The sequence below is a fragment of the Vipera berus genome (assembly GCF_964194415.1).
Source record: "Vipera berus genome assembly, chromosome: Z".
In the NCBI taxonomy this organism is placed as follows: domain Eukaryota; kingdom Metazoa; phylum Chordata; class Lepidosauria; order Squamata; family Viperidae; genus Vipera; species Vipera berus.
Genome location: NC_138205.1, coordinates 19,682,015 through 19,698,124, shown reverse-complemented (window position 1 = coordinate 19,698,124; position 16,110 = coordinate 19,682,015). Strand labels below are relative to the sequence as shown.

Sequence of the window (16,110 nt, the reverse complement as noted above, 5' to 3'; positions counted from 1 at the left end):
CAACCCAGATGTAACCCTGCACATAAGCACAGCCCACCTTTTTATGTCAGAAACTGGTTTGCAATAAAGCATTAAGTTTGTTTGGAAAGTTCTCAGGCAACCTCACACCATACGCACTGTTGTTTTTCCAATTTCGCAAAAGCTATTCCAACAATAACAAAATGATGGATGGGGTCCATGAAGCTCTCCTCCTCTCCTCTCCTCTCCTTTAAACTCTCAATTCTCCTTCCTGCTTCTCTCCAGTAGTTCTCTCTGTGGGTTGGTTGGTCTATCTGGTGTTTGCATCTGTACATGTAGCCTCCCTCATTGGATAATGCCCCCTCCCTCAAGCTGGAAAGAAATATCTTGTTCTTGTGTAAATATATAAATATTATTTATGAAACTGAAAATGGCTTGGAAAAGAATGTGCATGCCATTGTTGACTTGGGTGCTGGGAGATGTCTTTCTGTCCTCTCTTTACAAACCATAGAGATGCTTCCTACGTTGTAGGAATTCCCACATAGCCAGCCTGACTTAATTCACCAATCCAAGCTTCCTCTAATACAGCAAGCCCCAATCTTTTGGGCAGCAGGCACCGGTTCCGTGGAGAAAGGTTTTTCCGTGGACCGGAGGGAGCGTGGTTTTGCGTGCTGCCTGCATCCTACAGATAGGACTTCACTTGTCTGCGAGGTCCAGTTGCTGACATGCCATGGACCGGTGCCGGTCTATGGACCATGGGTCGGGGACCCCTGCTCTAATATATCTTCTCTTCTTAAGATGTACCTATTCCACTTTCCTGGAATTCCAAAAAACAGTTGCAATGCAACCAGAAAGGCACTTCTAGTGGAAGATGACCACAACATGATTGCAACGGGAACTCCAAAAGTGGTAGTTGTACTTATTTATTCACAATTTTTTTATATCATTGCCAGAATGGATGGCCTCTCCTAGGTTTTCTTGTTTCCCATCAGCAGAGTCTTACAATCACTTTGCTTAGTCATGATTATTTTTATTACTGCATTTCCCTTAAATATGGCCAGCCAGTCTGGTTGGGTTAGGGCAGGGGTAGGCCACCTCGGCTCTTTTATGACTCATGGCCTACCCCTGGGTTAGGGGACTTCTCTGCTATTAAGGGGCCTGAATCTCTGCCACCAAATCTGATAGCACCTCTAACACTAACAAGACTCAGAATTTAAAATGAGTCAAGGGGGCTCCCGCTGAGGTGCCTGCACACGAGAGGCCTGAATTCTGAATCAGTCATTCTGTTGTAGAAAGAAGAGACTCACGCCAGCTCTTCAGGAAAGGAAAGGTTTATTGTGCAGGTTCAGAAGGCTTAAACAAAGCAAAAGGTCTGAACCCCAAAGGGCTCATGAGCAGACATATTTATACACCTCTAATTCCTAGTTATACATTGTTATACATTGTTACTTATGTGGTTAATATTCTACACATTCTTATCCGAAGACAGTTTCCAGAAGAAAATTACATGAAGTACGTGTAGTTTCACAGACAGGATGGCATCCCAATCATCATCTGCCTTAAGGACAAGACTATGTTTGCTTAAACAAGGACTTTAGTACATTCCTCTTTAAGACAGTCACCGGGGGAATAAGTGCAGTTACGCTAACAGGATCATGGCTTCCTTGATTAGCGTCTGTTCTAAGGACAAGAATACATTCACAATTATTTTAGTACATTTCCTCTTTAATTCCTAGAGTAGCGGATTGCTTTGAGACAGCAAGGAGGTGGGTGAGGGACAGACATCTCCAGATGCTCCTACTCAAAGCATCCTTTGCTGATTCCATGTGACCAAGTCTTTTTTTTTTAAGGAAAAGATGTAGTCCAGGCACGCGGCTGGCCAGCTGCAGTAGGATTAATCCAGGAATAGACAGTTGGCCGAAGGATTAAAAAGGATGGGCGGGGAACAGAGGGTAAGACTCGGGACAGAAGAGAAAGGAAGTGTTGAAAATAAACTACTGGTAGTCCTCAATTTATGACCATAATTGAGCCCAATTTTTCTATTGTTAAGCAAGACAGTTGCTAAATGGGTTTTGCCCCATTTTACAACTTTTCTTGCCACAGTTGTTAAGTCAATCACTACAGTTGTTAAGTGAGGAACACCATTATTAAGGGAATTTGGTCTCCTCGTTGACTTGTCAAGATGTCACAAAAGCGATCACATGACCTCAAGACACTGTGACTGTCATCAATACGAGTCAGTTGCCAAGCGTCCGAACTTTGATCACGTGACCATGGAGGTGCTCAACGATCATGTCAAAATCAATCATAAGTCACTTTTTTCACTGTCGTTGTAACTTCAAACAGTCACTAAATGAGTGGTTGTAAGTCAAGAACTACCTGTAATCTATAGTAGCCATCCCCAACCTTTCTTGCTCTGCGGCCTGGTGGCAGCAGGGAAAAACAGATGGTTTCACGCACGTGTGTGCCACTTGCACAAATGCAGCTTTGCATGCTTGCACACTTGCCCGCCTCTTGTGCAGTCCGCTTCCCAACGGGCCATGGCCTGGCATTAGGCCACGGCCCAAGGGTTGGGGACGCCTGGTCTATAGTAAACATCTTCATCTTCAGCTCCTCTTCCTACAACCAAAGTTGGGACTAGAATTTCCATCGCTAAGTAATTTGGTTGTTAAGTGAGTCATCACATGACCACGCCTGATTTTATGACCCTTTTTGCTGCAGTTGTTTAAGCGAATCTGGATTCCCTTGTTGACTTTGCTTCTTGGAAGCCTCCTGGGAAGGTCACAAATGGTGATCGTGTGATCCTGGGACATTGCAACCATTGTAAAAACATGCACCAACCACCTGAATCACGATCACATGACTGCGGGGAGACTGTGATAGTCATAAGTGCCAGGACTGGTTGTAAGTTACTTTTTTCAGTACTTCTTGTCATTTCAGTCGCTTAATGAATACTCGTAAGTTGAGGACTACCTGTATTTGCAGCAGCAAGCCTGTAACCTGTGTCCTGCAAGGAGCGTCTGGAAACAGCAAATTAAAAAGAATGGCTGTAATCTGAAAAGGATATTCCACATCCCAGAATGGATCCCGTCATTCCCCAGGAGCCTAACAGGACCCACATGTTGCTGATTACACATTAAGACAGTGGTGGCGAACCTATGGCACGCGTGCCAGAGGCGGCACTCAGAGCCCTCTCTGTGGGCACGCTCGCCATGCCCCGGAGATGGCAACTGTCCCTCTTCAACCAGTCGCCTGCTAACTCACCAAGGTCCCACGTGGCCAGATGCATCCCGGCACAACTGATTCCCACCCCCTGTCCCATCCCTCCTGGCCTCGCATGCTCTCCTTTTCCCGGGCACGACCCACTGCATCGCCTCCTCAGCTGTCGGCCGGCCATCCATCTCAGAGGCGGCTTCTTTGAACTGCTGGCGACGGGCTGCGGAGCCCCAGAGTGCGCTGGTAGAGGGGCCCTGGATTGCCTCCATCCCTGCCCACCCCCCACAGGTGTCCCTCCCCACCAGCAACATTGAGGTGACCATGCCCACCTTGGCCACACCCACCCAATCTGCCATGACCACAACCGTGCCCACCCAGTGGGCCACACCCACCCGGCACCCGGTGATAAATAAGTGGGTCTTGGGTTGCAGTTTGGGCACTCAAGTCTCTAAAACAGGGGTGTCAAACTCAATTTCATTGAGGGCCGCATCAGCATTGCGGTTGCCCTCAGGGGGCCGGGTGGGTGTGGCCTGGGTGGGCGTGGCCTACTGGGTGGGCGTGGCTAGAGTGCTATGGCCTAGTGGGTGGGCGTGGCCAGCTCTACATCGTTCGCATCAAGGGTGCCTATGGGGGCCTGGACAGGAGTGGGACAGATCTGAGGGTCTCTGGCGGAAGGAGGGTCTCTGGGCCAGGGCCAAGGCAGTGGGAGCCGTTCCCTCACTGTTTCCAGGATGGCTTCGCGGGCCACATGAAACCACTTCGCGGGCCGGATCTGGCCCCCGGGCCTTGTGTTTGACATGTCTGTTCTAAAAGGTTCGCCATCACTGCATTAAGATCTCCTAGTCTAACAATCCGTGGGATTCCCCCATGCTTTGTAGCTGGCAGCTTCAAAATCTTACCCGGCTCTCCATTCAGACAACCCCTCCCCAAATAGGATGGGGAATGCCACACATTTTAGCTGTGATGACCGTGGCAGTACACAAAATACCAAGTTAATCCTGGAGACATCTGAAGGAAAGGAAAGGAAAGGAAAGGAAAGGAAAGGAAAGGAAAGGAAAGGAAAGGAAAGGAAAGGAAAGGAAAGGAAAGGAAAGGAAAGGAAAGGAAAGGAAAGGAAAGGAAAGGAAAGGAAAGGAAAGGAAAGGAAAGGAAAGGAGGAAAGGAAAGGAAAGGAGGAAAGGAAAGGAAAGGAAAGGAAAGGAAAGGAAAGGAAAGGAAAGGAAAGGAAAGGAAAGGAAAGGAAAGGAAAGGAAAGGAAAGGAAAGGAAAGGAAAGGAAAGGAAAGGAGGAAAGGAAAGGAAAGGAAAGGAAAGGAAAGGAAAGGAAAGGAAAGGAAAGGAAAGGACAGCATTATGATGCCTGGGATAAAATTGAACATCTCAGTGTATTACCATTATATTATAAATTAGGCTCTAGGTCTCTATCCTCTTCAAGGGGCATCAAAAGAAAGTGTATCTAATCTTTGTAAGCCAAGATCAGGTGCAAAGAGATCAGATTCACAGGGGACACTAAGCAGCAGAAAGAAAGGACCAAGAGTTGTCAGAACCAAGGACCAAATTGGCTGGTCTAGGGAAGCGAAGAATCAGACATGACAAGTCAAAGAGAAATGGAGGTCCAGGAATCTATAATTTCATAGAACATGGTTTACCCATGAGTGATTCTTGATGACCCCTAACTTCTAGCACTCCGTATTTTATTGTGTTACTTATTGGGGAGTCAAGAAGGTTCTGAAAGACCAAGGTCTCAGCTGATGGCTTCTGCTCAAACTCCCAACCAAAACAAGAGACTTAAACAGGGAGCAAGGGATACTCATCCAGCCCTTCTTTTTCCTCCTCCAATGCGGATTCACCCAAGAAAATTATCTTAATCTCTTGGCTCCCTTCTAAGGAAAACAGGGGCTTCCAGGGATATGAAGTTACACCAACAGACAAAAATAATACAAGTGAGTAAAAAAAATATGTAAAAGGTGAGCAGCAATTAAAGCATTGGATCCCCAATTAGATCACAGTCCTGTAGGAAGTAAGCAGGCCCCCCCCTCCCCCCGGAGAATGAAATATTTGGGGGAATATTAAAAGAGGCAGGATAGAATATTTCCCCCAAAAGGAGAAATGGAGAAAAAAATCTTAACAAAGGCAGAAAGCAGCCCCAGTCTTCCGGCTACAGGAAAAAACCTCAAGCAAAAAACATGAAGAGGCCAATCTTTAGGAGATTTTGTAATCCTTCAGAAAGACTGGGTCACCCTATTCATAAGCAAAATGCCTTCAGCCCCAGTTTCCACAGAATGCTGGAGCTGATGGGATTAGAAAAACAAAGACTCTTAAAATCTACTATTCTCTAAAAGAATGCAAATGACCAACTGTCTGCAAGGAATATCAATCCTTCCATTCCCCACCATCCAGTCAGAGCTGAAGAAGCTTCTTGGATGAGAATCGAAATGTCTTCAAAGAAAAAACAAAGTCCAGTTGCCTCCTTTGGGACAACTATGACCTGGATGACTGAGAATTTCCATAGACACTCCTAAAATCTACATTCCCCACCCAGGTCCAAGAACAGGGTATGACTTCCCAACCACAATGGGAGTCAGGCAACAATAATTAGAATACTAAAAGGGTACTGTAAGGTTTTACACTTAGCCTCACAATTGCCCCAGCATTACTCAGGAATTTAAAAGAGCCAAAAGAATCTCCTGAGCTGAGGTTTCATCAAACAAACAACTTTTATTTTGATCAAAACAGAGTTTGGGTGGCCACACCTCTCTTCGTGGCTGGTAGAGAGATGAAGGCAACAACCAGGAAAGATGTCTTCCACCTTTTATACCCCTTCAGAACAAAGAGATCTGGTCTTGGTACTAGGAAACAAAAGGTACAGAAAAATAATTCCAAGATGATGACTCATACACAACCACCCAGGCTCCACCACAGCTCTTTTTCCCCCTCCCCTTTAACATGAGGCTTTTACTTTTCCAAAATACATAAAGCATCTGACTACAAAATAATGATTACAAAACAAAACAATGATTACATAATAACAATACAAATATCAATATAAAATGGTTACTAATGGTTACTATATAAAATAGCTGCTAATGTCAAACTTATACTAATATCATAAGCACAATAAAATCCCTTCACTTATCATTCCAATACATCTGAAACACATTGCTTGGGAATAACTGTTCTAGACCCTTCATATTTTTCAGTTGAGTATGGCAGCCAAGAATTTAAAGGCTCCAGATGTGCCCATTGTCATAATATTAGCAGAATTCAATAGCTGGATGGATTTATTTGTATTTTGCCTGCATTATTTGTATAAATAACCTAAGGTAGTAAATACTTAATACTCCTTCCTTTTCCTGTTTTCCCCTTAACAATAACCCTGTGAAGTAAGTTGGGCTGAGAGAGAGACTTGTTCAAAGCCACCCAGGTGGATTTCATGCTTAAGGTGGTACTAGAATTCAGTATCTCCTGGTTTCAACCTTGAACTGGCTCCAAACTGGCTCCAAACTGCCTTTATTACTAACTCTGTCATAGTTTACATAAAAGTGCAGTAAATTTGTTATTGCTTTCTCTCCCCACAAAAAAACCCCTGCAATGTCTGCAGCAAAACAGGGCAAATTATGGAAAGCTTCACCCCACAGTGACATTATGCACAAGTCCCTGCTTAACATATGCCTACTTTGCATTGCTGCTGCAACTGCTCTTGCTTATGCAGTGACATCATCTTACACTCACACGTGTCAAAAGCATGCTGTGTTTCTCATTTGCAATAGCAGCATCTGAACACGTTTTCATGGAAAAGCAAGTACATATATAGTCTTCAAAAGTAGCAACACGGAAATGTAACTTAGGAGCATTGATTGGTTACTTGAATTACAGCCCCCAACTCCCCTTGTTGCTATGCTGAATTTAGCTAAATATCTTGCAACCTTTTTCTGACCGAGGTCACAGGTTCCTTGCAAAAGCACCTAAGTTTCCAGCACCATGTTTGTGGTTAGCTACAAAGGAGACATATGTGGTTAGATGTATCACAGCTCTGTGCTTGACTAAATAGGTGCGAGAGACAGATGAACTCGTGGTTTGGCATTTTCCATTTCCTTGTTCTTTTCTAACACACGCGTTTTCTTTATGCCTCACTTTTATGTCCTGCCTTCACTTTATGTCCTGTCTCACTTTATGCCCTGCCTCACCTTAGCTCACTTATATCACTGGGTAGTCATTGTGAAGAGAAAGGAAACATTTGTACTACGTCCCAAACTATGTGAGTTGTAAGTCAGTTTGAATTCCCAAGGGAAAAACGGAATATAAATAGAACAATAATTGAAAGACTTTTCCCAGCACGGCAGCTACACGTACTACTTCCGCCCTGAGTTCGAGCTCTCTTCCGGTCAGTCCTGTGGCGCCCTACCTTATTACTGTACTACTTCCTGTCAAGTTTTGAACTTAAAATCTTCCAAGCCAAGGGAACTTTCAAACTGCCTAGGAAAGAAGGCGCTCACCATAGAGAAGGGGGGAAAAATTGTAGAGCGACACCATTTCCAGACCCTTGAACGGAAGAAGGCCGTTTGTCTTTACCGGTAGTACCGGCTTCGCTCCTCTGTCGTCTTTGACTTAGGCCGTACGTCATATCCGCCCCTGTGGTGCTTAACATGTCTTAAACCGGCCGGAAAAAGGCAACCCCGTGGATGTGAAGAGGCGGAGTCTTTTCCCCTGTGGCCGCCGAGGAGCCGCCATGACGGAGCCGAAGGTGCGCGGGGCTTGAGCGCCTTTTTTTTGTTGGTTTGTTTTATTGGCGGGGCGGGCGGCGGGGCTTGAACGGCGTCCCTTTTCATCTGCTGTCGGGCTTCCCGGAGCCAGGCGGTTGTCGGGATAGAAGGGAGCGGGATCACGTGGAGAAGAGCTGGGCCTGGAGAAGAGCTGGGCCTGGAGGGATGGGAAAGAGGGAAGGGATTGGGGTTAGCGTGGCTAAGGATGAATTAAGACTCCCGCTCTGCGTGGCTTTCCTTCATGGCAAATTATATATCTATATATCTATATGAATGTATGTGTATATCTATATATCTATAGAGATATAGATTAGATATATAGATATATATAGATATATAGATAATAAATAGAGAAAGAAAGATAATAGAGAAACTGCCTAATATATAATCAGCCCAGGTACGAATCTCAAGATAAAAAGGGTATGACTGACTGATGAGAACATAAGTTCGAAATGATCATATCAGCCTCCCTAAATTCTTTATTAGCAATTTGAATAATTTACACACGCACAAATAAATAAATGTTTCTCTCCCCGCCACCACTTCAGTCTGATTTGGTATTTAAAGAAGGCTAAACCTTAGGTGCTTGATCAGCGTTGACACGTGTAGTTTCCTTCTGAAGACGAGGAGAGAGACTCAGGTTAATGGTGCACTAAGGCGCATCAGCCAGACGGCCAAGAATGATCCACACCAGCCTTTATACCAAGTTGGTGCCTTACAAGGGACGTCGCTTATCCAGCATCATAGCCAAAGCCTTGGGTGGGGGGGGGGAGAAAAAATATTTATTTATTTATTTTTATTTATTTTAATTCCATTTATATCCCGCCCTTCTCCGAAGACTCGGCGGCTTACAAGCTTGATGTGTTTTAATTGACTGCATCAGGAAAGGTATTAGAAGCCGGGAAAGCTGCTTTCTAGCGCTAGAAGGAAATCATTTGTAGTTTAATCCACAATCTGGGGCGAAGCAAGAAGAAATCGATGAAATCCGGACACGCCGTGAAAAGGCAGATTTTATTCCCACCGTTGATGTTACCTAAGTTAGGGTAAATGAAACGTCTGCAAGAAAACAAGCAGAGAGCACCGAGGACCCCTCATTTTATTAAGAAAAATCCACATTTTATGATGATCAGAAGGTTGCTAAAAAGCGGCAGATCGGAAGCTTTTTTTTAACTTCCAACACTTATTCCTCCTCCCCCCCCCTTGGTTTTTCATTTTCAATTGAGCCTTAAAATTGTATGCCTGCTGAGTGTGTTCCTTGTTCTGAATGCCAGAAAGCTGGTTTTTTTATGCATAGCTGTAGCTTTATTTTCTGCTAAGCAGGGGGCGATTGTACATACCTGAGACTATAACGGAATTGCTCAGTTGTGATAGCTTTAGTGGAAAGGTAATGTGAACGAGAGAGAAAGAGAAGAATGTGGAATAGATGAGAGAAAACTGCAAAAAAAAACACGTTAGTAACAGTTTTGTAGGAAATGAGTGTTAAGGCTGTGAAAGGTACTCTTGTGGCTTTGGAAAAGCTGAGCCAAATTCCTGCGCTGTGCAGCAGGGGAATAATGTTGCTAAGCACATTGATTTGTGCTTTAGATTGTAAGCCGCCCTGAGTCTTCGGAGAAGGGCGGGATATAAATGGGAATTTAAAAAAATGTTGGCTGGCTGGTGTTACCCTTGCTAAGTAGAAGCTGTGATGCTTTTTGGATTGGGGAAACACTGTTTCTTCATCCTTATCATGTCTAGAGCTATGCAATGATTTTCTCATAATTGCTAAATTATCTAAACCATTGTGGTTTGAGAAGAGCATTTTGTTTCATCCTAGAAATACTCCTTTATATATGTCATTAAGCCCCATTTAAAAGCTTCTCTTTTCCAGGTATTGGTGATTGATGGACGCGGCCATTTGCTGGGTCGCCTCGCAGCCATTGTGGCTAAGCAAGTGTTACTGGGTAAGGTTTGATCTGTGCGTGGGACAATTGTGTCACTCATCCCAATGTATGGAGGGCATATTGTATCTTGGCGAGGATGAGGCAAGGCAAGGATTTACTAACTGTATATAGAGATGCTTTTTGATATTTGAATCTTGCAAATATTGAAGCAAATTCTGAGGCTACTTGTACTTTTTTTTCTGAGCATAAACTAAAGGAAAATAATTTTTAAAAACTTAATATTGGTATTTTGATAGAAATTTCCATCTAGAAAAGTTCGTACTCTTTTGCCTACTCCGGCTGTGTAGGATTTTACTTCCTTAAAGTGTTTGGTCTTAATATACAGTAGATTGCATTTTCAAGCACATTTATCATTTTTGCATTAATTTAGATTTTTGGTCTGATAAATCCCTGGCTAGTCATAATGTATGCAGTTTTCTGTACTACCAGGTAGTTTAATGGAACTTAATAGTATCCTTTAAAGTCAAGTTCAGTTCCTGGAAACTTTGTGGAGTTGTCTATACCTTTTCTTGACAGCTGTATGGAAGAAATTTGTCCTTTTTTTTCTTCCAAGGGTGCCCTTTCAGTTTTCCAATTTGCCCTTCAGACCTGGAATTTTATGGAGATGTCTCTTATGCAAAGCATTAGCCTGTTCAACCCAATTTGGTGCTAAATTCACTGAAGCTTAGCTAGATTTTCCCAACCATCCTTACGTGAATGAATTTATTCATCTGTGGATTGAAAAGCAACGAGAGCGTGAAGTAGTAAGACTTCTGAGAATACAAGCTTACAATTTGTAACAGATGCTAGACATCGCTCTTTGAAACTTTATTGTCCAATCTGCATTCCGTGTTAGAAGACATACTCTGATCTTTTCCTTTTCCTTCAGGGCGCAAAGTTGTGGTTGTACGATGTGAAGGGATTAACATATCTGGCAACTTCTACCGAAACAAGTGTAAGTAAAACTGAGGCTTCCAAACGTCGTGTCAAAGTAATTTGGGGAAGATCTTTTTTTTCCCCAAGCTACCCAGTAACTAGGAAAGTAGATTACTTAGCTTTGGCAATTAGGGCGAGTTCCTAATCTTAAGGCACATGTTTAAAACAATGACCCAGGATTCTAGAACAATTATGTTTTCCTTAAAGCTAGTTCTACTTTGGCATAAAAGCGGCAAGACTCTACAGTCTTGAGACCTAGTGGTAGCGGTTTCCAATGCTTGGAGTTAAATATTTAAAGGTCCTGAGACACCCCCCCCCCCAGGGAGAAAGAGCATCAACAAAAGGAATGAATAAGCTTCTGGGAGGTTGTTATTGGTCATTTTCCCCCCAGAAAATGCAGTATAATCATATTGGCAAGCATTGCAAAGGGCAGGGGTAGGCAACCTTGGCTCTTTTATGACTCATGGACTTCAATTCCCAGAATTCCTGAGCCAGCATGGAGTTGAAGTCCATGAGTCATAAAAGAGCCGAGGTTGCCTACCCCTGGCATAGGGAGCCTTCCTTCCATTTTAATTAATACTTGGCAACACAGCTAGGGGGCAGCATGTGGAAGAATTGTGCCAGTAGGTCATCTTTGTGGTAGAAGTCTAAACATTTTGCACTGTTGAGCTGCATAAGCTGGCTAGGTTGGTACTTTCTTAATGTTTCACTGCAGAGAAGCTTGAGAAAAACTTAGGGGTGGGCAGGGGAGAAAAAAAAACCCTTAATACTGGAGGCTGCTCTTCCAACCTTTCTTTGGGAGCTTTGACGTGTTACTTTGGCATATGTACATTGCATCAAGATTTGGATGCTTTTAAATAACCATTTCCCCACTCTGCACAAAAGAAAAGACTAGATAAGAATGGGTGGCACAGAGTGAGAATGCGGTATGATGAATACCAACAATGGTGGCTGAGAAACGGTCAGTGATGATGCCTTAACCACCTTTAATTCGAGTGTCATGGCCATGAGACAACTCTACATGCACTACCATCTGAGACCACCAGCCTATTCTTTCACAGCCTTCTTTGCTCTGTAACTATCCGTACGATATGCATAGGCTCTGAAGGAGTCAAGAGAACTGCCGGCATCCCTTCCCTTCATTTTGCCATGTTGAATTTAAGGCACTGTGGCACCCGGTTGCTTGGGACGAGAAGCACGATGTAGGGATAACTTATTCATTTATTTCATTCATATAAACAGTCCCATCAGAAGCAATCCCTCAGAAATGTACCTCTCCTGTCGCTGCAGCTGGACTGTAGGGTTTGAACCCCTCTTCCCCTTAACCTCTGCATGGATCAAGCCTGTTGCCATCTAGGAAAGTCCTAGTAGTGAAAGAGCCATGTTTTCAAAGGGCTTCCCTAGATGGCAACAGGCTTGGTCCATGCAGAGGTTAGGGGAAGAGGGCTTCAAATCCACAGTCCAGCTGCAGCGACAGGAGAGGTACATTTCTGAGGCCTCACAAAATGATAACGGTTTTTAACAAGGGGACCTGGGGCATTCCTGCTGCTCTAGATCTAAGAAGATGAGCGGATGTAACTGGAGAGAGAGAGAGAGCTGTCCCACGGGTAGCTCTGTGCCAGGGAAGGCTTTTTCATTGCCGACCAACATCTTGAATTCTACCTGGACGCCAATTGGAAACCAGTGCAGCTTGCTAGGAAAGATTGAGGGCAAGAGAAAAAGGGGATGACAGAGATTGAGGTGGCTGGATGGAGTCACTGAAGCAGGAGGCGTGAGCTTAAATGGACTCCAGAAGATGGTAGAGGACAGGAAGGCCTGGAGGAACATTGTCCATGGGGTCGCGATGGGTCGGACACGACTTCGCAGCTAACAGCAACAACAAAGCAGCTTGCAAAGGAGTTGCCCGAGTGCACCTATTACTATGTTAAAAAGTTTAATAATAAAGTGTCTAAGGGTAAGTCAGGGATTCCAGAGTCCATACCTCTTACCGTTTGCACAAGAACCTGAAAGCTTTCTTGTGGCTGGAAGGCTCCTGCATTCCGAAGGTAGCTCTTCATAATTGCAGTAAATGATTTTGTTTGTAAGTGTAGGGATTTGGTTCCTCTATTTAGGAACTGTCTCATTACTTGGAACCAAGACGCTAAGCGCATGAATGTATCATCTATGGGGGTTCAGCTCACACTGATCTTTCTGATCTAGTCTAAGCCCTTTCTCTCTCTCTCTCTCTCTCTCTCTCTCTCTCTCTCTCTCTCTCTCTCTCTCTCTCTCTCTCTCTCTTCTCACAGTGAAATACCTTGCTTTCCTCCGCAAGCGGATGAACACCAACCCGTCCCGTGGCCCGTACCACTTCCGTGCTCCCAGTCGAATTTTCTGGAGAACAGTTCGAGGTGAGTGCGGCTTTCTCCTTGAAAATGGAAGTAATCCCTTCCAAAGAATAAGTTACTTTTTCAAAACATCTGCGCACATTTGCGGAATGCGTCGTACTCGCGACTCAGTGGCTGTCCGCATGCGCCTTTTGTGTGTGTGCATCTTGAGCGAGGTTGGCATCCCTTAACCCGCTCTTTCCAGATTGTGATCAACGTCCCTGTGGTCTGGCAGTTAAAACAGTTAAAACACTTTGAAGGATCTGATTAGCAAAGACTGTTGAATTTGGGATGGGGCAAAGTTATAAGGGACGCGGTGGCTCAGTGGGTTAGATCAGATGGTCGGCAGTTTGGCGGGTCGAATCCCGAGTGCCGCGTAGCAGAGTGAGCGCCTGTTACTCGTCCCAGCTTCTGCCAACCTAGCAGTTCGAAAGCACGTAAAAATGCAAGTAGGAAAATAGGGACCACTACGGTGGGAAGGTAACAGCGTTCCGTGCGCCTTTGGTGTCTAGTCATGCCAGTCACGTGACCACAGAGACGTCCTCGGACAAGCGCTGGCTCTTCGGCTTTGAAACGGAGATGAGCATTGGCCCCTAGAGTCAGAAACGACTAGCACGCATGTGCGGGGGAACCTTTACCTTTACCTTTAAAGTTATTTTTAATCCAGGTTACTTTCGCTTATGTTTGCTCAGTGAGCTCATTTTGGTCCTTCATTCTGCTCGGCATTGCAGATGTTGTTTCAAAGAGATCTGATGCTTTTCCTGTATATATCTTGGGGTCTCTCTGCTAACTGTTTTTCCCATCTTTTTTTTTTCCCCTCGCTCCACTAGGAATGCTCCCTCACAAAACCAAACGTGGTCAGGCTGCCTTAGAGAGGCTGAAGGTTTTTGATGGCATCCCTCCACCTTATGATAAGGTAATTTCCTTTCTGATGTGCAGGAGAAATCATCTTCGACTCCTTGGCTTCCTGTTCTGTCAATGATGTTCTTTTTTTACCTACATTGTTTGACTTGAGATGTGAGAAAAAGAAAAAATACCTAACACTGAGGCAGATCTGAGCATCCGTACCGGTGCTCAGAGCTGCTTTCGTTGTGTAAGTATCGCTAACAGGGCATCTTTTATCCTGCAGCGGAAGAGAATGGTGGTGCCTGCTGCTCTGAAAGTGGTCCGCCTCAAACCCACACGTAAGGTAATGTTTGTTATTGTTAAGAATTGACAGGAGGGATTTAGTGTGTGATTTCTTTGTTTGACAGTCTGTTGCCATTAAAATTCTAAATTAAGGAGGACCCCTAGCTTCCTATTTTTTAAGCGTGCAAATATGTTTTCAGAAGCTCCGTTTCTCTGGCTAAAAGAATTGAGCTAAGAAGAGGCCATCTGAGGCCTGGGAGACCCCCACAGTTGCTTAGATGATAGCAAGCAAGAAGGCTGACATTACTGGATGTCCATCCAGATAACGATTTCCGCCTGAAAATGTAGTAATAGTAGCTCTTGTACACCGCTGCATAGTGCTTTACAGCACTGTCTTGGTGGTTTATAAAGGTCAGCATATTGCCACACGCCCCCCCCCCCGCCCCCCAACAATGTGGGTCCTCACTTTACTGACTTGGGACGGATAGAAGGCTGAGTCAAACTTGAGCCAGTCAGTATCGAACTCCTGACTGTGGGCAGAGTCAGCCTGCAATACTTCGTTCTGGCCACTTCACCACCATGGCTCTTAACAGTAGTAGGGGTATAGTATAGTATGGTATTTTCTCCTACAGCATCACTCTTAGATTTTTGATGATTGGGAATCTTGGCCTTACTAGCTGGCTGGGGGATAATACATCTGCTCCATTTCTTAAGTGTACTGATTTAAACCGGTCTGTGATGATGACATTCCACCATAGTTCGAGTTTCAAGACCATGAGACGACGTTTCATGCACTACCATCTGAGACCTGCCTTTTGCAAAACATTCTGTGAGATTTGGGGGTAGGGTGGGGGGCTCCTCTGAGTGATGGAGAACAAGAGTTCTGATTCTGCTGAGGTAGCCATGGTAGTTTAGAGGGCCAGTCCGTTAAGATCCCGCAGAGGTGGAAGACGGGTTGGGAAGGACTCTGCTAAAGGAAGGACAGGGCTAAGCTAAAGGCTGAGTTGTCTGTCTGGTTTGGGTAGGTGTGGAGTACTAGGAATAGCATTAATTAGGATCTTGAGAAAACGAAATTTACTGAGCAAGAGTAGAAGGTGTAAAAATTGGTGCAGCGCCAAGACTGGTCACAAAAGCGCTGCGTTTTTCTTCCACACAGTTTGCTTTTTTGGGCCGCCTTGCCCATGAGGTTGGGTGGAAGTACCAGGCCATCACAGCCACCCTGGAAGAGAAGCGCAAAGAGAAGGCCAAGGTTCATTACACAAAGAAGAAACAGCTTATGGTGAGTTAACCTTAGGTTATAATTGTAGTCACGGGTGTTCTGTCTAGACTAGACTTAGCAGGGAGATGGCTGTCTTTTTCTCTCCCCCCCCCCCCCCGCCCCAAATCTTGCATGTCAAAGGCTGAGTGGAGAAATGCTTATGCTTGGAAGTAAATTAAAAATTAAAGTAAATTAAAAATGATGGGGAAGAACAATAACTTTAGATTCTCCACCAAGAGAAACTACTAATTGTCCAGTAGGTGGTAAAGAAGAAATTATAAGGTGAATCTGAATAAATTATTCTGTGACTGATTCCCTGATAGTTTGTCTAAGCAGATTGTGTAATTTCCCAACATTGGATTTCTTCTAACGCTTACCTGCCTGTTAATACCTTCTTGTTGTACTGAGTTCCTCTTCTTTTTCTTTCTCCTTTTTAGAAACTCCGAAAGCAAGCAGAGAAAAATGTGGAGAGCAAAATTGCTAAATACACAGATGTCCTGAAGCAATATGGTATCTTGATTTAAATGAAGGCCTAGGGTTCAGTTCACAATAAAGAATACAATTTACAGA

General features: G+C 44.4%; 1 protein-coding gene across 1 annotated transcript; it reads left to right on the top strand.

Moving 5' to 3' along the window:
• Positions 1-7,792: 7,792 nt before the first annotated feature.
• LOC308677069 (large ribosomal subunit protein uL13) lies at positions 7,793-16,110 on the top strand. Its single transcript, XM_081343229.1, has 8 exons — positions 7,793-7,917; positions 9,804-9,876; positions 10,745-10,810; positions 13,077-13,178; positions 13,985-14,070; positions 14,284-14,343; positions 15,439-15,561; positions 15,978-16,110. Exons 1-8 carry the CDS (start codon positions 7,903-7,905, stop codon positions 16,062-16,064), a joined length of 612 nt encoding a protein of 203 aa, XP_081199355.1. The 5' UTR covers positions 7,793-7,902; the 3' UTR covers positions 16,065-16,110.